The sequence below is a fragment of the Aspergillus fischeri genome, genomic scaffold (assembly GCF_000149645.3).
Source record: "Aspergillus fischeri NRRL 181 1099437636249 genomic scaffold, whole genome shotgun sequence".
Classification (NCBI taxonomy): Eukaryota; Fungi; Ascomycota; class Eurotiomycetes; order Eurotiales; family Aspergillaceae; genus Aspergillus; species Aspergillus fischeri.
Window position 1 is genome coordinate 13,443 of NW_001509770.1, and position 21,982 is coordinate 35,424.

At 49.6% G+C, this 21,982-nt stretch overlaps 7 protein-coding genes across 7 annotated transcripts, besides 3 other annotated features; all 7 read right to left on the minus strand.

Moving 5' to 3' along the window:
• Nucleotides 1–55: 55 nt before the first annotated feature.
• Nucleotides 56–2,206: a mobile genetic element.
• Nucleotides 2,207–2,298: 92 nt separating this feature from the next.
• Nucleotides 2,299–4,314, minus strand: NFIA_007450 (uncharacterized protein; the record flags this gene model as incomplete). Its single annotated transcript, XM_001263965.1, has 1 exon — nt 2,299–4,314. The coding sequence occupies one exon, from the start codon at nt 4,312–4,314 to the stop codon at nt 2,299–2,301; it is 2,016 nt and encodes a 671-aa protein (XP_001263966.1).
• A 139-nt stretch (nt 4,315–4,453) lies between these two features.
• Nucleotides 4,454–5,857: a mobile genetic element.
• A 207-nt stretch (nt 5,858–6,064) lies between these two features.
• Nucleotides 6,065–6,096: a microsatellite.
• A 3,954-nt stretch (nt 6,097–10,050) lies between these two features.
• Nucleotides 10,051–10,943, minus strand: NFIA_007460 (uncharacterized protein; the record flags this gene model as incomplete). The annotated part of the gene is made up of 6 exons (XM_001263966.1): nt 10,051–10,245; nt 10,302–10,420; nt 10,475–10,592; nt 10,648–10,719; nt 10,788–10,841; nt 10,923–10,943. 6 exons carry the CDS (start codon nt 10,941–10,943, stop codon nt 10,051–10,053), a joined length of 579 nt encoding a protein of 192 aa, XP_001263967.1.
• A 245-nt stretch (nt 10,944–11,188) lies between these two features.
• Nucleotides 11,189–11,465, minus strand: NFIA_007470 (uncharacterized protein; the record flags this gene model as incomplete). Its single annotated transcript, XM_001263967.1, has 2 exons — nt 11,189–11,300; nt 11,338–11,465. 2 exons carry the CDS (start codon nt 11,463–11,465, stop codon nt 11,189–11,191), a joined length of 240 nt encoding a protein of 79 aa, XP_001263968.1.
• Nucleotides 11,466–12,589: 1,124 nt separating this feature from the next.
• NFIA_007480 (SDR family NAD(P)-dependent oxidoreductase) lies at nt 12,590–13,409 on the minus strand (the record flags this gene model as incomplete). The annotated part of the gene is made up of 2 exons (XM_001263968.1): nt 12,590–12,845; nt 12,904–13,409. 2 exons carry the CDS (start codon nt 13,407–13,409, stop codon nt 12,590–12,592), a joined length of 762 nt encoding a protein of 253 aa, XP_001263969.1.
• A 509-nt stretch (nt 13,410–13,918) lies between these two features.
• NFIA_007490 (FAD-binding oxidoreductase) lies at nt 13,919–15,418 on the minus strand (the record flags this gene model as incomplete). Its single annotated transcript, XM_001263969.1, has 3 exons — nt 13,919–14,757; nt 14,819–14,942; nt 14,990–15,418. The coding sequence occupies 3 exons, from the start codon at nt 15,416–15,418 to the stop codon at nt 13,919–13,921; spliced, it is 1,392 nt and encodes a 463-aa protein (XP_001263970.1).
• Nucleotides 15,419–16,619: 1,201 nt separating this feature from the next.
• NFIA_007500 (putative MFS transporter) lies at nt 16,620–18,423 on the minus strand (the record flags this gene model as incomplete). The annotated part of the gene is made up of 4 exons (XM_001263970.1): nt 16,620–16,834; nt 16,885–16,989; nt 17,047–17,762; nt 17,825–18,423. The coding sequence occupies 4 exons, from the start codon at nt 18,421–18,423 to the stop codon at nt 16,620–16,622; spliced, it is 1,635 nt and encodes a 544-aa protein (XP_001263971.1).
• Nucleotides 18,424–19,157: 734 nt separating this feature from the next.
• Nucleotides 19,158–21,474, minus strand: NFIA_007510 (putative salicylate hydroxylase; the record flags this gene model as incomplete). Its single annotated transcript, XM_001263971.1, has 5 exons — nt 19,158–20,095; nt 20,145–20,991; nt 21,043–21,117; nt 21,167–21,292; nt 21,343–21,474. The coding sequence occupies 5 exons, from the start codon at nt 21,472–21,474 to the stop codon at nt 19,158–19,160; spliced, it is 2,118 nt and encodes a 705-aa protein (XP_001263972.1).
• Nucleotides 21,475–21,982: the final 508 nt, after the last annotated feature.

Below are 21,982 nucleotides of genomic sequence, written 5' to 3' on the forward strand. Positions count from 1 at the left end.
TCGGGTCCGGCGTGACCTCGGTGTCACGGAACCGGGCCCCCGGGTCCAGCGGGCCTAGGGGCCTCGGTATACCGCGGCGGCGGGACCAGAGATGGATGAGGCCGTACTTGGCTGGGTTGAATCGGGAGGCATGCCGCGCCTCCCAGCATTCCGCAAGGGCGTGTATTCTCTCGAGCCGGCGGCAGTTTACCAGGGCTGACTTACTCCAAACTAGTATGCAGATGTCGTCGATATAGCCTGTGACCATGACCTGGCCGGGGAAGGCTGCGTGTATCTCATCGATCAGATCGGCGTTATAGAGTAGGTATAGTATCGGGGAGAGCGGGGAGCCCTGAGGGATGCCCGTATCCACCCTATACCGGCCCATGGGGCCCTCCAGCAGAACCAACGTGGTCCAGCGCTCACTAAGGAAGCTCGCTATCCAGTTGACGATATCGGTGGGGATGCGCCGCTTGCGTAGGTTGTGGAGAAGCCGCTGGTGAGACACATTATCAAACGCGCCGGAGACGTCTAGGGTGAGCAGGCTCGCGACTCGGTCATCAGCGCGCCAGGCCGCATGCACCCGTTCTAGCAGCAGATGGATGGCATGCTCGCACGAACGGCCGCGCCGCCCCCCAACGTGGTTGGTGGGGAGAAGCCCGTAGGCTTCCACCAGGTAGCTCATCCGCGTGGCGATGACGGCTTCCAGCGCCTTCCCTATTGTACTAAGCAGCGCGATAGGTCGGTACGCCTTAGGGGACGTGTAGTCCGGCTTCCCTGGCTTGCGAATTACCACAGTGGTTGATTCACGGAAGTGCTTGGGGCAGTAGCCTAGCGAGAGGCAGGCATTGAAGAGGTGCGTCAGATAGGGCCCAACCACTGGGAGAGCCCTCTGGATCGCGGCGTTCGGAATACCATCTGGGCCTGGTGCCTTAAGGGGCGCCGCGTGCTTGACTGCGCGGGTGATTTCCTCCTGAGTCACTGGGGGCATTGGAATCGGGTCAGGGTGCTGGTAGCCAAGCGTATCGGCCAGATCAGCTTCCGGGGGCGGGGGGAACAGGGCCTCTCGGAGTACCGCGGCTTTCTCTTCGGGTCGATCTATCTCCTGGTCTCCCGCCACCAGGGTTGGTGTGAAGGTTGGCTGCGCTTCTCCGCGGCGCCGGGCCCAACGGGCCAGCTTCCAGAAGCCGTCCAGGGTCTGCGTCGCTTCATCCACACGCTCCCGGTGAGCCTTGGTCGCCATCTTCCGGCTCTGGCGTTCTAGTTGGTGGACAGCCCTTCGGTATGCCTCCACGTCTGCTTCGTCACCCGTGCGGGCCCATTGGCGAGTTCGGTTAACCTGCGCGCGCAGGGGGGCTAACTCCTTTGTATAGCCTGACCGGGAGAACCGGCAGATGCGAGCCTCGGAGACAGTAGACTCCGCGGCTCCAAGGATGGCGTGTATTAGGTGCTCAGCAGCCTGGTCAGCCTGGTCCGGGGTGTTCAGGGGGTTGAGCGGCATGGGTACCGCCGCCAGCGCCTTCAAGAACTCCTCCCAATTGGCTTCCTGCCACTGTCGCCGGCGTACCTCCGCGCGCGGCGCGAGCGAGAGGTCGAATTCAGTCAGTATGGGCACGTGATCCGCGGCATAGAGCCAATCACGGCGGTCTTGGCACCGAACCAGCCGGTCCGCCATCTCCGCGGAGGCCCATGCCAGGTCGATGGTCGTGCGCTGGGGCCTACCTGCCACCACCTTCTCATACGTCGTGGTGCCAGGCGGGGTCAGCAGCTCTAAGCCATGCTCGCCCATGATATCAATTAGGCAGTCCGCCGCTTCGTGCCGGTGCCGGTAGCCCCAGCTCGCCCACATCGGGTGGTGGAGATTAAGGTCTCCAACCACGATATGGTCACCGGAGGTCGCAAGCGCCTGCTGGAGTGGGCCTAGCGCGCTAGGCTGCTGGGAGAACTGCGGGTTTGGGTTGTAGATGTTGTGGATGTGCACTGGGTGCCGCCCCGTCAACCGGAGCGTCAGGGTGCTGAGGTCGCGGCAGTGGTGCCGTACGGACCACGTCTTCGGGTCTAGGCGTTTGTTAACAAAGAAGCAGACCCGGGGGGCATCTGCCATGTCCACAGGGGCCGTAGGCCTTAGTAGAACGTGGAACCGGCCCCCAAGGGCCTGCGAGTAGGTAGAAACCGGCGTGGTATGCCGGTTGATGCTCGGCTCCTGAATAGCCAGGATCTCGAGTTCTTGGACCCCTCTCTCACTAAAGAGGTGCATCATGACTCGCTCGCGCGAGTGCCAGACGTTGGCCTGCAATATGCGAAGCTTGGGCGCTGTATTCATAGTTTAGTACCTTCACTAGAGCTTTGCTCAGCTGTATCGTGGTCATTAGCGTCAACAAACTGGTCCACTTCCGCAGATAGTTCGTCATCGGATTCGTTCTCTCTCTGGCTGCGGCGCCTGCTCTTTCCGCTGACCCTAGTTAGGGCTGCGGAGGAGAGGGCGTTGCCCTGGGGGGTGATATCAGATTGTACTAGGTCCAGCTCGGGGTTCAGCTTGGCCTGGAAGCGGGAGCGCCGGCGCTGCTCCGCCGGCGTTTCCATGGCTATAGTGGCCATTCCCTCATGCTCAAGCAGTAAAGACGCACCTTCTGGGTGCTGCCATCGGGCATCTTCATCCATGCGTTCCCTGCCGGCCTGCCGAGCTAGGCGAATTCGCTTACCCTCACCCGTAGAGACGCTCTCTGCGGGCTCGTCAGGCTCCCGCCTGTGAGCATCCCGGGGGGTGCTCTTGCTGCGGGAAGCCGTGGCGCGCGCCTTGGGCTGGCCCGTCATGCTCCTGGTGAGGGGGCGCATCGAGGGCCGCGTGGGCGGGAGTGCCGGGACCGTGAGGGGGGCATCGACCAAGGTTGTGTCTGTCTGAGCCGCTGCCTCCGCCGGTGATGGGTTAACCGCGGGGTCGGTGCTAGTAATCGATGATGGGGGCGTCTCCAGGGCCCATCGGGCCGCGGGGGCATGGAATTGGGGTCCATTTAGTCTCTCTGCGCGAATAAGGGCCTGTTTGTGCCCGCGGATAGAGCAGCTTCGGTCGTACGCGAAGTGGGCATCGTCTGGCTGCTTGGCGGCAACGCAGACCGCGCACTTGGCTTTCTCCCGATCCCTAGCGTCCGGGCATTCAGTGGGGGGGTGCCTGCCCGCGCAGTAGGGGCAGGCGGTGGTTCGCTTGCAGTGCTTTGCGATGTGTCCATATAGCTGACAGTTGTAGCACTGCTGGAGGCGAAAGTTCCGGTCATAGTAGGCGCAGGCGTGGTTCCTACCATCCAGCGCGAGGCCGAGCTCGAGTGCCCGGTTCGCCGCCCTGTCGCTATCGAAATCCACTAAAACCAGGGAGCTCCGTAACTTTTCCGTGTCTACCTTCCGCTGCCCGTACAGCCAGCCAGCGTAGACGATCTCCGTAGGGGTGGCCGCTAGGCGGCCCGCATTATCAGCCTTCAGGCGCGCAATGAAGTTAGCGGTCTTGCCGTCAGTGAGTTGGTGGCAGTCCACGCCATGCATGACTACCCCGTAGGTCTGCTTCTTGAGAGCTGCGTCGGCTCCGAACGCGCGTATCCACGCGCTAGATCGGGTGAGTCGCTCGGTATCTTCCAGGCTATCTGCCTGCAGGAGAACGTCTCCGCTAGGGAGCACGCGGCCCGTGGATACCTTGCGGTGGGCAATCATGGCCTCCCCAGATTCCTGGATAGCCCGGTTGGCATGCTCCACGAGCGCGCCTTCCTTATGGCGGAAGGGGTCAACCACCGCGCGGTCAGTCCGGCGGATGTGGATTTCCAGGTCGCTTCGCTGGGGGCTAACCGGCGCTGGCAGGCTGCCCGTGCTGGTATGCCCCCCCGATACAATTGAGCCATTGGTGTGGGCCCGTCTCATCCAATCGGAGACGAGCGAGGATTCTGCCTTGCTGGACAGCAGAGCCGCACGGTAGGGGGTGCGCCCGGGGGCGCCAGGGAGGGTACGCTGCGCGTCGAGAGAATGCTGGATGCTCTTGGTTTCGCTGGAGATCCGTTTTGCGGTGTCTTTGAGCATGGTTTTGATATCATGGACCTCTTTAGCAAGCTGGGCTGCGTCGCCATCGCGTGCCTTCACCGTGAGGGACTCCACGGTGCCTAGGAGCGACCAGAACATCTCAAAAGGGGGGAGACCCCTAGTAGATTCCGCAGTGCATTTCAACTGAGATACTGCATCTAGTAGCTTCGTCGAATGGGCGCGTAGATCAAGGTCGTTGAAGGTATCGAGGGGTAGATCAGGCCATGGTGACGCATTCGCCGCCGCCACGGCCCCTTTCTTCTTCTTACCACCCATTGCGCCGCAACGAGCGAGAAGAAGAAGAAATTACCACCCGGAACCAATCAAGGGTAAAGTTAAATACAACTTTCAGCAATTTTCGGCTCGAGAACGGCCAGGTGTGGGTGTTTTGGGTGTCGCCAAAGAGTCAATCTTTGTCCCCCGGTCAACACTTCAAGATCATTTGAATGGAATCAAATTTCGCAAGGAAACCCGCGCCAATTCCCATAAGTTGACTCCTATAGAGGAAGAATCACTTATTAAATGGATTCTCTCATTAGATCAACGTGGTGCACCGCCAAGGCACTTCCAGGTCCGTGAAATGGCTACAATATTGATCCAACAACGTGGTCAAGATACAACTTCCTCAGTGGGAGAGAAATGGGTATATAACTTCATTTCCCGCCATGATTCCTTGAAAAGTCGGTTTAGTCGTCAAATCAATTATAAACGGGCGAAATGCGAGGATCCTGAAGTTCTTCAAGCCTGGTTCAAACGCGTGCAAGCCGCTATATCAACTTATGGTATCGCCAATGAAGATATCTACAATTTTGATGAAACCGGCTTTGCTATGGGCCTGGTGGCTACCGCGAAGGTAATCACACGATCATCCTGTGAAGGAAGGCCCTTTCTTATACAACCGGGAAATCGAGAATGGATAACTTCAATTGAGTGTATCAACGCCTCCGGATGGGCATTACCAGCATACTTAGTGTTGAAAGCAAAGACTCATATTCAGGCCTGGTATGAAGGTAATACTCCAGCTCCATGGAGAATTGCTATATCATCAAATGGATGGACAACACGAGAAATTGGTGAACACTGGCTCAAAGAACACTTTATTCCTTATATTAAGGACTGAAGAACTGGCCAATATAGCCTCTTAGTTCTTAATGGGCATGACTCTCATTTAACACCTCAATTTGATGATATATGTCGTCAAAATGATATTATTCCTATTTGCATGCCTGCAAATTCCTCACATCTCTGTCAACCTTTGGATGTGGCCTGTTTCTCACCATTGAAACGAGCTTACAGTAACCTCATTGAACGGCTTGTACGAACAGGATATCACCATATTGATAAGGTTGACTTTCTTGACGTCTACCCAGAAGCCCACGCCCAAGCCTTTAAGAAGATGAATATACAGAGTGCTTTTAGAGCCTCAGGATTAGTCCCTTTTAATCCTAACCAGGTTCTGGATAGCCTTATCTTTTACAAGGAAGACAGCCGTCCCAGCAGTCAAGGCACTACATCTACGATTACCAAAACACCGATAAATTTGAATCAATTCAAAAAGCATGAGTCGGTGATCTCTTAATTACTTCAAACAAACCCTCCTACCTCACCAATACAGACAGCAATATCTTACATCTGTAAAAGTGCAGAGATAGCCTTGAACTGTGCTATTCTTCTTGAACATGAAAACCTTCAACTTCACCAGGCCATTGAGAGACGAAAGAATAAGCAGAAGCGTAACCAACACCAAATGAATGGTTTGAATGGCTTCACAATCCAGGAAGCACTTAAGGCATTCAACCATGTTCAGGCCTTAGAGGAAGCAGCTGGTGATACAGGGCCTGGAGATGATCAACCATGTCGTCGGGCACCACCTCGGTGCAGTATGTGTGGTGTTTTAGGACATATACGTACAAGATGTCCTAATCGAGTAGCTGCCTGAATTCAGCGCGTTTTAATGGTTAGATTAACGTGGAATAACTTCCTTTTTTGTATGTAAATCAGAATTCTAGGATATGCCTTGACCGGGTGGCCGACTCGCTTACATGGCCGACTCGCTTACCGATTACGTTATCAGCCAGCCATGTGCGTTTGACTGCCTGAGATGGGGTCATATTACCTGGTTGGCTGCGGTCTATCAAACTATATGCCCCTTCAGATGAGCGGTGATCAATCAAACGCAGTCGTCTCTAAGTGTTTTCTCTGGCCGATACACTGGGATGCACAGAAGTCTAGCAACGATGGCTAATCCCGGATCTAGGGTGAAACCTGATGATTTTACTATCCATCCAATGGTCAGAGTTGCTGAGCAGTCATTTCGCTGGCTCTTCCTAATAACGGTTCTTCCACCCTGATAGGCTTATTTATTCGAGCACTTACCAATTGCCCCACAGCGCCTTCACTGAATTACTAACCGCTGACTGTCTGCGACGCCATGAATATGGGACTTTGCCATGTGTACACAGGTCAACTGAGCTACTCTGAAGTCTCGCGTGACCCATACCCCTAACACGTGAATCGCCAAGCCAATTACTCAGCAGCTTGATCTCGCGTGACCTATTTAATACTTTACATTAGTAGCCAGAATTCATTTTACCTTCACTTATTTTATCTTTACATATCAGTATTTTCTTTAAGCACTTAGGAACTGGTTTTTAAGCAGTTTAAACATGGAACCTACTGAGCCTAGTATCTGTCTTGATGATGACCTCTTTAGATGGGAGAATACCGACCAAGAAATAGAAGTATATTTCCCCTTTCTACGAGAAGCGGTTCTTAATCAGTTACTAACTAGTTAGGAACCAACCATACCTATCCCTCTTACTAATGCAAAGAACTCTCCCCTTATAACACTCAAACTTGAGTACATTGATGACCTTCCAGAGTATCCAACTAGTCATATCCATGGATATACATATGTTGTTGCAGCAGGGGGACGCTCACAGACTGAAATGGAGCAGATACCATATGAAGTAAGTACAGGCTAGTGCTTTATAAGTACTTACTAACTGCTTAGATTTAATATGCTAAGAAGCAGAGCTATGGACAGAAACATCCTATTTATTGTCCTTTCTTATCATGCCAGGTTAAAAAATGGACCTGGAAATGCTCTGGTATTCTTGCATGTGAATATCTTAGCCCATCTCTTTTATCTTGTCATCATACATCTGTTGATGAGGCTATCTGGGAAAAAATTCAGGAATCTTAGTGTCAGATTTAAATTCTTGAGTCAGATATTCGCAAGCGGAATGCCTACAGGTAATATTAATATAACTAGTTAGGAACTAGTTTCTAACTGCTTATAGCTACTACTGCTCAAAGATTACTCTTTTTAATAAGGGCTATGCCTGTCTTAACCAGCTCCCAACATGCAAGCCAGTCTTCAAAAGATACTCATAAGTGGTATGTTTAAGTACTTCTTAACTACTTTTAAACTAGTTACTAACTACTTAAGAATGTACATGGAGAATATCCCCCCTATATTGGATGTGTTAATGAAATATATGATTTCTTAACAAAGCATCATTGAGGGGCAGTTTAAGGTCATGCAGCTATTGATCTTGAATTTCTAGAGGATCTTTTTAATAAAGATATCTTACCATCATCCGAAGAGTGTGGCTCCTTTAAACCACTATCATCCCGACGAAAGTACTGCGGTAAGTAGTTCTTAAGCAGTTTATAAGTAGTTATTAATTATTTTAGATTGTGATCATCCACAGGGCTCTGGACGCTTAAAGCATACCCCCTGCTATGTTATCTTTAATGCTTTAATCCCTGTGGATATCTCTTAATGTCTATATATCTTATTTACATCTCACAGTGTCCATAAGCATCCTCCACCACCTCCAACTAAACCACCTGAACGGATTCTGCAAGTAGTTAAGCAGATTATCCAGTAAATTCAGGACCCAAGTCTGACAACTGGTAAGTACTTATTAACTGGTTAATAACAAGTTACTAACTAGCTGGTATAGCACAATTCCTTCAAAGTCCCCAGCTTGAAGCCTTCTGTGAGCAATATAATGCTTCTACACTAGCAGAGATTCACTCTAGCTTCTGTAATAAGGATAGAATTACTATAATTATTCAGAAATAACGGCTGCTTTCATATCCAAATGGTCAGGATATTAATGGGCTTATATTTCTGCAAAGGATGGACCAATATATAAAGGTAAGTACTTGCTAAGCAGTTAGAAACTAGTTTTTATATACTTATCTAGAATCTAGAGCTATGTCCAGGAGGTGTTTCATGACTCCCAAGGCACTATGGTTTTATATGCCTATAAAGAGCAGATTTAGCTTCTAGCTAAGCTTTCTTCATTTGAGGTAGATATGTCTTTCAAGCGGATTTGCTTAAAGGATATGAATGAGGTGCTTTTTGCAACATTTCTACCTGACCAAAGTAAAAGTAAGTATTCCTAACTACTTAGTAACTAGTTACTAAGTAGTCCTTAAACAGTCATTACATTACTTCAAGTCTTCACGAGTCTGGATTCTGCTGAAGGGTATTATCTACTCTTTAAAAGAGTCTTTACTATGATTCAGAAGGTTTTGCAACAGCCAGTCTTATTTGACCCTATTCATGGCTCTGGAATATATGGTATTATTATTGATATGGACTCCAAACAATACTCAGGTAAGTAGTTTCTAAGTATTTCTAAAGCAGTTTGTAACTGGTTAAGGTCTGGGCCGATATCTCTCTGAGATTGATCCTCAACACTAAGATGTAACATGGCAGTTAGAACATATAATTCTATTCTGCCGTGTTCATTTTCAACAATCAATTTTAAAGGTACTTGGTACTAGAAGTCAGGGAACCCCTCTTTGGAGCTGGATGATGAGTCTATTAGACTGTAAATCAGAGGCTGAGTATGATGAATTACTTGAGCTACTAATCAGTATTTACCCCCTTACTAAGTACCTATTAAGCACTTACTAACTACTTATTAGAGTATGAAAATCAGAATATTGGGAACTGGGCACAGCAGAAAAAAAGTCCAGTAATTAAAGCAGGCTTAAATAAAGCATGCTCTAAGATTTAACCTTATTATTTTGATTTATTACACAATTATACTAATGCAGTTGAGCAATCACATCAAAAGTCATATGCCTCTGGAAAGTATCTAACATTACTTGAGGCAGTAAAGAAGTAAGTACTTTCTAACCACTTATATTAAGAAATACTAATATTTATAGTTCTGCTAAACTGGATAAGGATGATATCTTACAGTATCAAAATTTCCAGCAGTTAAATATTCATCATTCTTATTGGACATTAAATATGGAGGCAAATTACCTACGGCATATGAGTTGAGAAAGTAAGTAAATGTCTAACTAGTTACTAAGTAATTACTAACTAGTTACTTTAGGAGGCCGTAAGTGCTGATGCTTAATATCCTTAAGTACTTCTGAAGCCTAAAGTAATTCATAATTACTTAGAGGTAGTGAAAGACCAGCTGTCTCAAGGTCTTCCTCTTAAAGAGAAGATAATGAGTAAGTATCTCTAAGCGCTTAGGAAGTGCTTCTTTAGTACTTACTAACTAATTAGGCCTATACAATCTTCACAGGCGCTTTGTCGTGTTGCCTTAATAAATGCACTAAATTTAGAGCAGAGGCGTCAGGAGCTTGAGCTTCAAAAAATGGAAATAGAACTAAAAAAATAGGAGGAGGAAATTCGCCTGAAGCAGCTTGAGAATGAGAAGTTAGAACTAGATCTTATGGAGCGGCGAATTCAAATGCAGGAGCGACAATGAAGTAGTTAATAACTAGTTTATAACTACTTAGTAACTGGTTAATGATTACTTAGTCTTTACCACTTTATATATATATATTTCCGCACACTTACTCTTAGAGTTTACTTTCACTAATATTATAAAGCAACTGTTTTCTAATCAGTTTTTAATTACTTAACCCTTCTCTTTAACCTACTACTCTTTTAAGAAGTAACCCGCAATACTTATTAACTATGAAAAATGAAAAGACTATTAACTGCTTGCAAACTAGTTATAAACTAGTTCAGGCCTCAGCACCTAGTTCATCCTCTGTGTCCACCTGAGACGCAGGAGTCGGGCAGACTGAACCACAATTAAAGAGAATAAAATAATCACATTTGTTCACGTCCTTGCAGTAGTCATTGCGCTTTCCACAAGAGTCACAAGGCACCTTATGCCCAAGCTCAACAACTTTCTTGCGCATATTAGTCACATGAACCTAAGCAGCTAGCAGCCAGTTATTGAGCACTTTAGAAGTAGTTCAGAACTACTTACAGTACCGTCCTTCTTCATGGGCAGGGTGGGAGTAGAAGGACTAGCAGTTTGAGCGCTAGAAGCACTACCCTCTGCTGGCTTCTGGGGTTCCGCACCAGAGAAAAGACTTTTGTAGAATTCTAAGCAGTTCCTAATCAGTTCCCAATACTCTGTAATCAGTTGGCATTACCTACTGATTGCTTTATCCATTTCCTTCTGTGTGACACGTCCACCAACCAGGCCCTCTTCCAGTTTGATGCCGTCATGGGTGAGCAAATGGGTACGGAGATTATTCGTCGCGGTATATCTCTTCTAAGCAGTTCCCAACCAGTTCGCAAGCACCTAGATAGACAGTAAATATACTCACCTGAGCTCTCACGCAGTCTGGGACCCGACAGAAGAGTTCACCATAGTAAATCTTCAGCTCATCATCTTCATTCTGCAAGTAATTTAGAACCAGTTAGGAATCAGTTAGAAAGTGCTCATTAGAGTAACACAAAGACTTACCGTTTCGTAGTCAGGCAACACAAGTTTTCCACTCTCAACCTCACGAAGATACCACTGGTACCACTTCTTTAGTAAATTGTCTGCTTTCTCTGATCCTAATCACTATTTAATTAGTTAATAAGTAGTAATACTGACATTCGAAGCAAGAGTGGCCATGTTGATAGAGGTGGTGAGGTGGTAAAGGTAAAGGGTTTGAAAGGGGTGGTGCGAGTTGAAAATAAAATTTTGACGTTACGCGAGAGTCACATGACTGCCAAGGGCTTACTAAGCTGTTTCACCACGCCGGACCAAAAAGTTGACCTTAGCCGATCTGCAACCACCCAATGGATCTCTGATGAGCATTGATCAAAATCTTGCTATTGAAAGATACCGAGTAAAAAATGATGCTCTCCGACATTCGTTTAATCACTAAGCTGTCGTAACCTCCCCGGTAGAACAAAGCCCGTGAACTGTTCAGAGGATTCCTCCTCCTCCTCCTCCTCCTCTTCTTCTTCTTCTTCTTCTTCAGCGAGGCTGATGTCATCTTATTATTTATCCAGAAGCGTAACACCTGACCCTGTAGAACTCCGTGTCCCATTTGGAATTGTCTGGGTCTTGACTCAGCTTGCATCGGCCTCGCACAATCTCACTGAACCTTGCGGTGACACATTCTTCGTTATTGTGACATTCGTAGGGCATTTAGTTTTTGATTAAAAGCGATGCCTGCGCTTCTAACCACCGCCGAGCGTGGTCGGTTTGGTTCTGGCATCTTTCACACAATATGTCGAATATTCCTAGCAGCTCATAATTGGTATAAGTGGCACGTGTTGCCAATCGGCTTGTTTGGTGGCGGCAGAATCCGCACGAGGAGGTGGTGGGGAGGGCGTTTTTTTATCAAAACTACGTGTCCGACAGATTTGTCTCCATCAGGTCATTTGACCCAGATGGGCTCCTTAGCTTAGATAGATCCCTTCGCCTCTAGAGAAGTAAGCTTCATCATCATCTCTCTCTCTCTTCTCTCCTGAATCCCCTAGATTCTAACACTACGATATCAATCTGCTCCTAGAGACTGTAAAATACAAATCTCCATGTCAATCCAGTTAGATCTATCTAGGCCGTACCCGCCATATTCCCCCCCTCCGCTTGACCCCGGAGGGTCATTGTATCGTTGCATCGTTAGGCTACCTGGTCGGTAGGCCTCAGGCAAGTATCGGATATAGTCCAGGGACTATATAACCCCGTTCCCAAATTAGTTGACTAGAAGAGAACAGCAGAGACGGATCCCAGGGTGTGACAATCTCATCATTCACATGCACCTAATGGGTTATCTATATCCATGTAGATTGGGTATGGTTAACCCATTTAGTTGCGCGTTGGATTAGTGCCTACCTAAATCCAATCCAAAGTGCGGATTAGGTGGGTTGAATATGGATTTGCGGATTGGGTCAGCCAGTCTAGAGTCTAGACACACCCTGCTTTCTCTTCAGCGCACACACTGATACCCTCCACTCATCCTTTGTCTTCCAACTATAATGACTAGCACAGCTAGATATTTGGACTCTATTCACAAGATTTACTAGGGGCACTAAGTCCAGAGTTGCTTTCGGTCCAGGTTCGTGCGAGTTCTGACCCAAAGCCTTGGTCAGGATTGAACATATTCCCGCCTGCTGTCGTGCTACAGATACAGTGATATCTTTTATTACTTTTACAGCAGACAACTTCTTTCCCTTCAATCCGAGACATTGCTATGTATGTCTAAACTCCTTCAAGAATGTGGATATGAGAAAGTGGTTAATGCCGAGCATGAAGATTTTTTCAATGCACTAATCAATGAACAAGCCCCCAGATGCAATCAGATGTGCACCATTAATCCATCGCGCACGTTCCTCACATAAAAAGGCCACAGCATAGGCAATCTCATCTGGCTGAGCCATCCGTGGCCCAACAGGAGTCTGATCAATGATTGGTTGAAGGATCTTCATCTGCTCCTTGCCGGCAGCAGCGAAACCCTCGGTCATTGTTGGACCAGGACTGACGGCATTGACGGTACAGCCATACTTGGGAGGGAGTTCTTTGGCCCTGCGGAGTATGCTCAGTATTCAAACAGGTACCACATAAGAATGGTAGCACCACTAACCAGCACTTGGTAAAGGAGTCGACCATCCCCTTCGTCCCCGCGTAGATTGTCTGGTTCGGCGGAGGCCCACGCGCTGAAATACTTGCAATGTTGACGATCCGACCGGACCCTTTTGTCAGATGTTTTAGGCTCGCCTGCGTCAGGAGAAATGTTCCCCGTCCGTTGATGTTCACCAGCAAATCCCAGTCCTCCAGCGTCTGCTCTTCGAAGGGCTTGTTGACTGCCAGTGCAACGGAGTTGACGACGATATCAACCCTACCCCATTGAGAGACGGCGGCGTCAACTAGCTTCTGAGGCGCGTCTGCGCGGGACATGTCTGCCTCTACGGCAATTGCAGGAGAGGGAAGAGAGGCCACCAATGTGTCTGCTTCAGCTTGGAGACTGGGAAAGGGATAGTTGACCACCGTATTGGCCCCGCGAGAGGACAGCTCGCGCACAATAGCAGCTCCAATGCCAGAGGAGGAACCGCTTACTATAGCTACTTTGTCTCGTAGCGACGCCTCCATTGTGCTGGGCAACGGTCTGCTGATCGATTTGAAGAGGAGGCTGGAGAGAGGTACTGAGCTTAATTGATATGTATCAAACTTGTCAACTGACTACTCCTTGATAAATATCACTAGGGTTATTTTAGCACTATGATGAAAGACGCGCACTACCGAGTGTCCTCAGCCGGCTACCCTCCACACCCCCGCACGGCACAAGCTGACATCCCGACATCTCCCCCACCTGCCCGATAACCCATCTTAGTGGCTCGATGGAGAATCTGCCAAATGAAAAGAATATCAACCTATGTTGTTCCGCAAAAAATAAAACAGTTTGGCCTGTGGAGAATTTTGAGACCAAGATTTGACTCGCTGAAATAGAATTTCTAACATTGTATGTTTCTTTAGTTCAACGGTTAGAAAATTAGGAGTAGTCCTGAACTAAAATGACACAGGCTGCATGAAACTATTGAATGATATCTTAGGTATGATAAAGTATACATCTATAAATGCATCTGAACGATAGAAATGTACTATAGCTGGGAAGGCACCGTCTCCCATTCATGAACGTTATCCAACCCCCTAGTCCTCGAGACATCCCCCCTGTCTAAATATCCGCAGATCCTGCCGGTAGGATCCCACTTCCTGCGGATATCCATCAGTCGACGGCCGTTGCTCTCGGACCAGTATCTGGTCTGTCGTTCCTGGAAATCTGAATCCCCTAGATACGCCCCAACCGAATGCCGCTCGACTTGCTTCATCACGTTCTTTACCCACGCCTGGCACCGTGCGTCGTCCTTCTCGTCTTCCCACACCGTATACAGTGCAAAGTAGTGATCCGATTGCATGCTGAGTGCCATATTCGGCAGGTCGCGGCGGCTACAAGGGTTCATCCCGTACCACAGGGAAAAAGCCTTGCGATGGGGCAATGTGGTGAAGGCCTCCTCGAGGACTTTAGGGACGTCCGCGTCGTTGTGCAGGTAGGAATTCTCGGCGCAGTAGCGGTGGCCTTCTGGGTTTGCCTTGCCTTGGTTCACGTATTGGTTCTCTAGGCTGTCCTCTCGGCAGAACCATTCCCCGATGGTGCCAGCAGGGCGTGACTGCTGGGCTGGAGTGAGGGCTGCTTCTGCCTCTTCCGGGGTGTGTTTTAGAGTCACGAGGAGCACGAAGAGGCAGATGTCATTGCTGTCCTCAGGATACATACTCACAACAGCGATTTCGGTGTCGCGATCGAAATCCGGAGTGATGGCGACTATCCAGCTGAAGGCTTCATGATATTTGCTGATGGGGTAGACGTACCCAGACGACCGAAACCCGCGTTTGGGATACGGGATGAGCTCAAGGTGGAATTGTGTGATCACACCAGGGAAGCCTGCCAAGAGGATGGGTCGAGAATCAGCATGATGAATTGATGATGTAGGTTAAGAGCTTACCCGGACCGGCACCTCGAGCGGCCCAGTAGAGATCCTCGTTTTGATTCTCGTTGCAGTGCAGCAGTTCCCCCTCTGCCGTCACCACATCGACAGCCTTGACTCTCTCGCACGCCCAACCCCAGCCCTTCTTCAAGTCAGTTAACCATAATACTTGGAGATTTCGGGTCATACCCGGCAGTTCCATCCCATCCCCCCTTGCAGGAGAAAGCCCCCCAGGCCAACATCTGGACAATGACCCCCGGGAAACATCAACCCATACTCCTTGATCAGCTTTCCATTGATCTCCTTCCCCGTCATACTGGGTGATGCTCGCGCCATGCGCTTCTCTGCATCCACTTCCAAGTGCTTGTAATCGCCCAAATCTATAAGAATGGACTCATCACGCACACTCCAAGCAGCCCATGAATGCCCGCCGGAGCGCACAGCGACGCGGCAATTCTTCTCCTTTGCCAACTTGACTGCCAGCACGATGTCGTCTAGACAAGTAGCCTTGACTACTGCCAGGGGATATCGTCGCGGGCGACGGTGGTTGAAGACGCGACCCACGCGGGCTTCTTCGTAGACGGCTGGATCGGCCGAGGCGCGCCAAATAATACGCATTGTACTGTGAGTGTAGTGACTGGAAAGAAGACACGACTTTGTGTTTATCTAGACTATGTTCGAGGCGTATAGTTGAATGTGGTTATAAAGGTCCTCTTCTACTGTGTTTCGCGCTCGCCCCACTTTACCCCCCAGCCATCCGACTCCGCACACTGAAATGTCGCGTGGAGCCGAAATGTGGAGGGCAGAGTAGGGGCATTATGATCATTCTGGCAGAGTAGGAAAGGAGCTCTGAATTCTCAAGATCATTACTACCACAATCTATGTGTAATCATGCCGTAACTTGGGGCTTTTCGTTTCTGGTCCAAAGTCCACCGTAACGTGTGGGGCGTTCTGATGAAGTCCGATAATCGGACCAACATTAATGTCCAGTTTCCCATTAACTTGGCACTCAACGTGTCAGGCAAACTCAGAATAAATCCAACAAGTCAAGATACTCAGTTGTGTCTGATACCCTGTTACAAGAGATGGTTGACCTGTTTGGAATTGGCAACGAATTCTGCTAAAGAATCTGCTGAGCCCCACTTGATTCTGTTTGCCATGAGTTCCTGGTAGAGAACTATTTACACATGGCACACCCCTGGATCCTAAGAGGGATAGCCTGTGCATCTCCAGTGGGTGCGTAATGCGCTGATGATTTTGGTCAGGCAAATCAGCCATGCGGAGACCCACAGAGAAGGTCTGGATTCGAGAGTCGAGACTGCAGTGGACCGTGAAGCCAAACACGCTATATTATTAGCCAAAACTCTAAAGGACAGCTCTGGTGCTGTGTCAGACTCTGCATAAGCCGCGCCGATTCTTTGGCTGTGTTGATGTGGATACCACCTACACAGTACTCATATCTTCCATGCCCTGAATAGTAGTATCAGACTCAGTAGATATCATGATGCGCTCTACATAACATTGAACAAATAGTCACACACGATCAAAGACGGGCCTGGATTAATGCAGTGGATCTCTGCTTCCATTTTATTCATTCGTTACGCAACAAGATAGATAGATAAGAATTAGTCTTGGAACAGTGTTTGTAGCTGTTACATCTTCGGATACAAACATTCCCCAGAAGTGATTCTGTGATGAGAACTCCATGAAGGATAGAAGTCGCCGCATAAAATAGTTATCCAATAATCAATTTCCCCATTGGCTTCAAAACAATAAAGTTCCACAAAGTGAATGCGAATTTCAGTTGCCCCTGTTTCGACTACTCTCCCATCTCACGATCATCCTTCCAGAATACAAACTGAACAAACGACCACTTCATAGAGGCATGTCGGATAGACTTGCCCCAGAAAAACAGTGGGATGAAGAAGAGTAGGCAGCCGCCTGAGATGCCCGCCATAGCGCCATAAGCAGCAATATAGCCGGACTCGTCGATCCACGGATTGGTATAGAAGGAAAGTAGGAATCCAAAGCAAGCTGCGGGTGTTAGCAGATAGATGACCGCAATGGAGGTAAAGAAAACTCACACTTGAAAGCAAGCTGGGTGACCGTCACTTCACCGGCCACTGGACGGAAGGAGTCAATGCAGTAGACGAAGGAGACATTCGTGCCCTGGGTGATGGCGAAAGACACTACATGATGATGGGTCAGGTGGATGATTTGAACAAAGAATGACAGGACAAACATACACAAGCCCAAGCCAACGGTAGGTACCATCCAGTGCCAGCCATTGGCGATACCACATCCATATAGCACCAAAGAAAGAGGCGCGGCGATCACACTTGGGATAATCGCAGGCAATCGCATCTCAGGCTCACGAATCCCTCCATTGCGCTTTGTAAAGTAATCCGCCACCCAGTCGGAAAACGGACCACCGGCGAATGTACCCAGGAAACAACCTAACATGCCAGCGATGAAACATAAACCGGACTGCCAGGCCTCAAAGCCGTAGGTTGTACTGAACGCCGAGGCGAAATTGGAGACAACAGCCACCAGGAACCCGATAGTCACCGACATGACGATGGTAGCCCAGAAGATGGGTGGGATGAGGATCAGCCCAAAGGGACGCACGAACATCCGCCAGAAAGACTCGTCGGTATATGTCTCGCCGGACCAGAAGCGCAGACTACGCAGGTAGCTCATCTTGGGAGGGATAGGAGGAACTGATGCAAATTCCAGGTTGTTGCTGTCCGAGAGTTTCTGGATTTCGACGGTGCGTTCCACGAAGGGGTTTCCAACACGCCGGTAGGCAGTCTCTGGGAAAAAGAGGACGACCACAACGATCAGGGCTCCGACTAGGGCGCATCCCACCCAGTAGATGGTCCGCCAGTCGTGCTTGATCGTGACTAGTCCCGAGATGATGATACCGAAGGCAACTCCTGCACTCAAGGCGGCGTTATATATACTGGTCAAACGGGCCGTCAGTTTCTCTGAGCGCTGAATCCACAGCAGGATAAGAACACTCACGCCATGCCATAACCTCGCTGGTGAAGATAGAACACATCGGCAATGGTAACAGGCGCCAGGCACTCGCCGGCACCCGCCCCGATACCTAGGATGGTCCGGGTCGTGATCTCGCCTGAATACGTCTTTGCTAAACCGGCTCCAAGTATCATGAAGAAGTAGAGAATGAAAGAAGAGATGTAGACTGGCCGCCGGCCGTATTTATTAAGTAGCGGCACCCAGAAGAGACACGAGACGCCCTGCATCAGAGCGCTGTTGTTAAAAAAGTACGCGGCCCGACTGATCCAGTCACTCAGCGTTGTGTTCCCTCCTTCTTTGAAGTCGGTCGCAATTGCAACCATTGCGACTGTGGGACCGGCAGCCATGAAATTACACATGACCATGGCTAGAGAGACGAGACTGGCGATATAGATCTTGTAGGCAGTCGACCAGCGAAGGGGATCGTTGGGGTCCAGTGAGGGAGCTGGAGTCAAGATGACCTCGTTGGTGTGCTCATGGCGCAGACGAACATGGCCGAGGTTGCGTAGATGAAAGGGGCCGCGAGACTGACTGTCCTCGACATGCTCGATCGTCTCCGTCGTCTTGAGGCTAGTATCTGCCATGTGTAAATAGTGATGTAAACAAGAAGGAGGACAGCTGATGAGGGAATAACCTGGAGGTTGGAAGGAGATTAATACCAGTCCAGAGATTTTCAGAGAAAGGAAGTATCCAATGAAGAGACGTGCACCTCCTGAGCTGTTTTCACCGAGCTGGCGATGGTTCTCGGCCCCCCTCGAAGCGGAGAGGCGAACGTGAGCCAACCGTGTTGGCTTGCAGTGACTTTTGTGCGAACAAGGTTTAGTCTGTGCAAAACGTCGGGAAGGGGGACAATCCGGGGGTGGGGTCCGGGGAAGTGGGGGAGACGTCGGAATACCGCTTGGACGAACCAGAATTGTTTCCCGTGCATCAAAAGAGATGATCCGAGTGATCCAATTCAAGCTAGTACGGACTGCTTATGGAGAGTCCATTAGTTTTAGAATTGGTGGGAAATAGTTCCAGGGAGGATATACAACCGGCCAGTAATATGCGGTGATTCGTGAGATAAGGATGAGTAGGTGATGGGGGATATCCACAATGACTGCAGGAGACAGGGGTGGAACGGTCTGTCCTCTCTACTGACCAATTATTCTAGGAATTATTGGAGGGAAATGAGAATCGAAGAGTGCGAGCAGGTTGATTTGCTTCTAAGCTAGTAACAAATAGTACCCTCAGTGGTTCAATATTGAGATCATGAAGACAATTAACATATTCTTCCTGTCAGCTGCAAAAAAGTAGTCAAAGAACGCGGCATAGATATCTATTCAATTGGCCTCATTCCCGAAACGTCGGGCACTCCGTCTCCCTCCACCACCCTGGCGCTTACGATCTCATATACCGGCAGCTCTGCGAGTCGCGAAATGACATGATGTAGTGTAGGCAGTTGCTCCCAGTCCAGCGGGTCGATTTGGAAACTGGCCGTGGAGGAGGTCCATACCTTGCGAGGATTGGGGGCGGGCACAGCCTCCGAGAAGGGATCAAAGGCCGCGTACTCTTCAGCCGCCTTGTTCTTGTTCAATCGGCCGGTCTGTGGAAGATATTTGTATACCAGGATCCCTTCATCAGCTTCTCCACTGAATCCTCCGGGGGTCGACGCTGGGTCAACTTCGACCAGATCTTCAAGTAGGAAATGGCCCCAGAGAGCGCCCTGCCACCCTGTACGAATCCGATACGATTTTGCCTGGCGATAGATGTCCACCGAAGTATATAACTTGGGAGCGCCCAGCTCTTCTCTTCCCGACACGATGGGGTCGGTCAGCGACTCAAAGAGGATGGGCAGGTAGGAGCCTCGAATGACGGTGCCGTCCTTCTTGACGTACTCGACACCATGGACATACAAACCGATATGAGAATATCCTGAGCCACCCAACCACTCCATCTTGTTCAGGGTGGTCTGCGAGAAGGAGGCATATGCCACGGTATCAGGAGCGCTGAATCGCCAGCCACGGCGGCCCGGGGGAAAGAGGTTCTGTAGTACGGTACGTGAGGTCTTGAACTTGATCGAGGCAGTAGTGAAGGCGGATTTGGTGCCATCCCGGGGGACGCCCAAGTGGTTCTGGCGCGGACCGGGCATAGGACCAAAGGCGAGGGGCATGCGCCAGTAGGGATTGGGGATGCGTTTCCACGTCCACTCGCGGAGTTTCTGCGTCGAATTATCCCACTCGTCGTGGCCAAAATTGTAGTTGGTAAAGCCGTACACTAAGGCAGTTAGAGTGCGAAATTCGACGAATGAAAATGGAACGCTTACTGTCAGCGGTTTCCTGTCCATCGACACGATCACGGCCGGCCAACCGAGAGTATTGTTGTATGCGGCTAGCGCGTTCATGGCGAATCTCATCATACAACTGGAGACGCTCTGGTATTTCCTCGACCATCGTTCCAAAAGGCAGCACTACAGCCAGGGAAGCAGCGTCTTCTATTGCAACCCCCGCTCCCTGCCCTTGATGCGGGAGAAAGGGATGGGCGGCATCGCCCAGCAGAGCCAAACGCCCCTCATACCAACGGGGAATCTCCTCCATATCTAGCAACTTCCAAACCCGAACACTCTGTGGATCCGCCATGCTTAGCAGCTTTAGCACTGCAGGGTCAAACGACGAGAAGATCTGGAGCATTTTCTGTAGATTGCCTGACTGGCCCCAGCTCTCGTCTGCCTCTTCTGCCGACTCCTCTTCGGGGTGAATCAACACGAAATTCAACACTGTGTTGTGCGACGTGGGATAGAGTACAATCCGCCGATCAGCGCCGTACCAGATGGATAGCTGTCCCGGACGCTTGACTAGAGCGGCAGTCTCGGGATCATGCAGCGCTGCTTGCTTGGATACAAGGAAGCGAAAAGCGCTTTTGCCGCAGCAGGAAGCCTTGACATTTCCGCCTGGAATTGCGCTGCGAGTGATGGAGTGGACTCCGTCGGCTCCAACCACCAGATCGCCCTGGAACTGGGTCCCGTCTTCAAGTGTGATGGTGGCTGTTGCTGGGTCGACCTGTACCACCCGACTGGCGGTTCGGAATGGGATAGCCTCATGGTCCGCATCAGTGCTCATGGCTGCCCTTTTGAGTTGGTTATGCAAATCAATGCGATGAGCTAGCAGCCATTGCTGAAAGCTGTTAAATTGACGCCCCCAAGACTACTTAGCGGTGGTACTCACATGCTGCCACCTCTTGTTTTGCTCGGTAAGATCGATAGCTCGTTCAATGTGGCCCAGAGAGGTATATTCAACAAGCTAAAGGGTTAGACATAGTATGCGAATCGATCAATAGCATGAAGCGTACCCTCTCCATCAAGTTCGCGCCGAGCTGCTGCGCATCGATACCCAATCGCTTCAGGATTCCATTGGCATTCGGGGCAAGATGAAGTGCTGCGCCGGTTTCGACGGCCAGTTGAGATTGCTCGAAGATCTGCAATGGTCAACCGTCTTTTACAGTCATAGGCGGATCGGATAACATACCTGGACCTCATGGCCTTGCCTACGAAGAGCAATTGCAGCAGTCAACCCACCGATTCCACCTCCTACTACTAATACCTTCAAAGGAGATGGACTGGTGGTCTGGTTGGCGACTGTTCCGTTAATAGCTGCCATTGGGTGAGATATTGGCTGTTCGTAGAAGAAGGAACACAATGGGTGATAGGCAATGATTACTGCAATTGAGGACCTTTTGTACGGGTAACGATCATTTTTATTCAAATAAAAAAGGAACAAGAAAAACAATACCAGGTGGGGTAAGTCTTTCGGCTTCCTCTCGCGCCTCTTGTCGGCAAACAGATACTTCGGGACCACCGGGTGAGGAGGTGGAGGGGTGTCGCCCATCCAAACTCAGCACGTATGCATTATCACATTGTTTGGGAGTCCAGAGAGAATGTGGTCATCCGAATTTCCCCACAATCAATAAACTAACTGGTTGGATTCCTTTGGGAGGCACAATAGTGTGAGATCTCTGAGACTTCGAATAAGCATCTGCTACCAATGAGAGAATTATATACGGCCATATCACGGCTGTTTAAAGATATGTTGAAAAGATACTTCTCAAACAGTAGTATCGTAATATGTCTACCGAGCACGTTGACTTGCAGAGTCAACTTTAACTTTA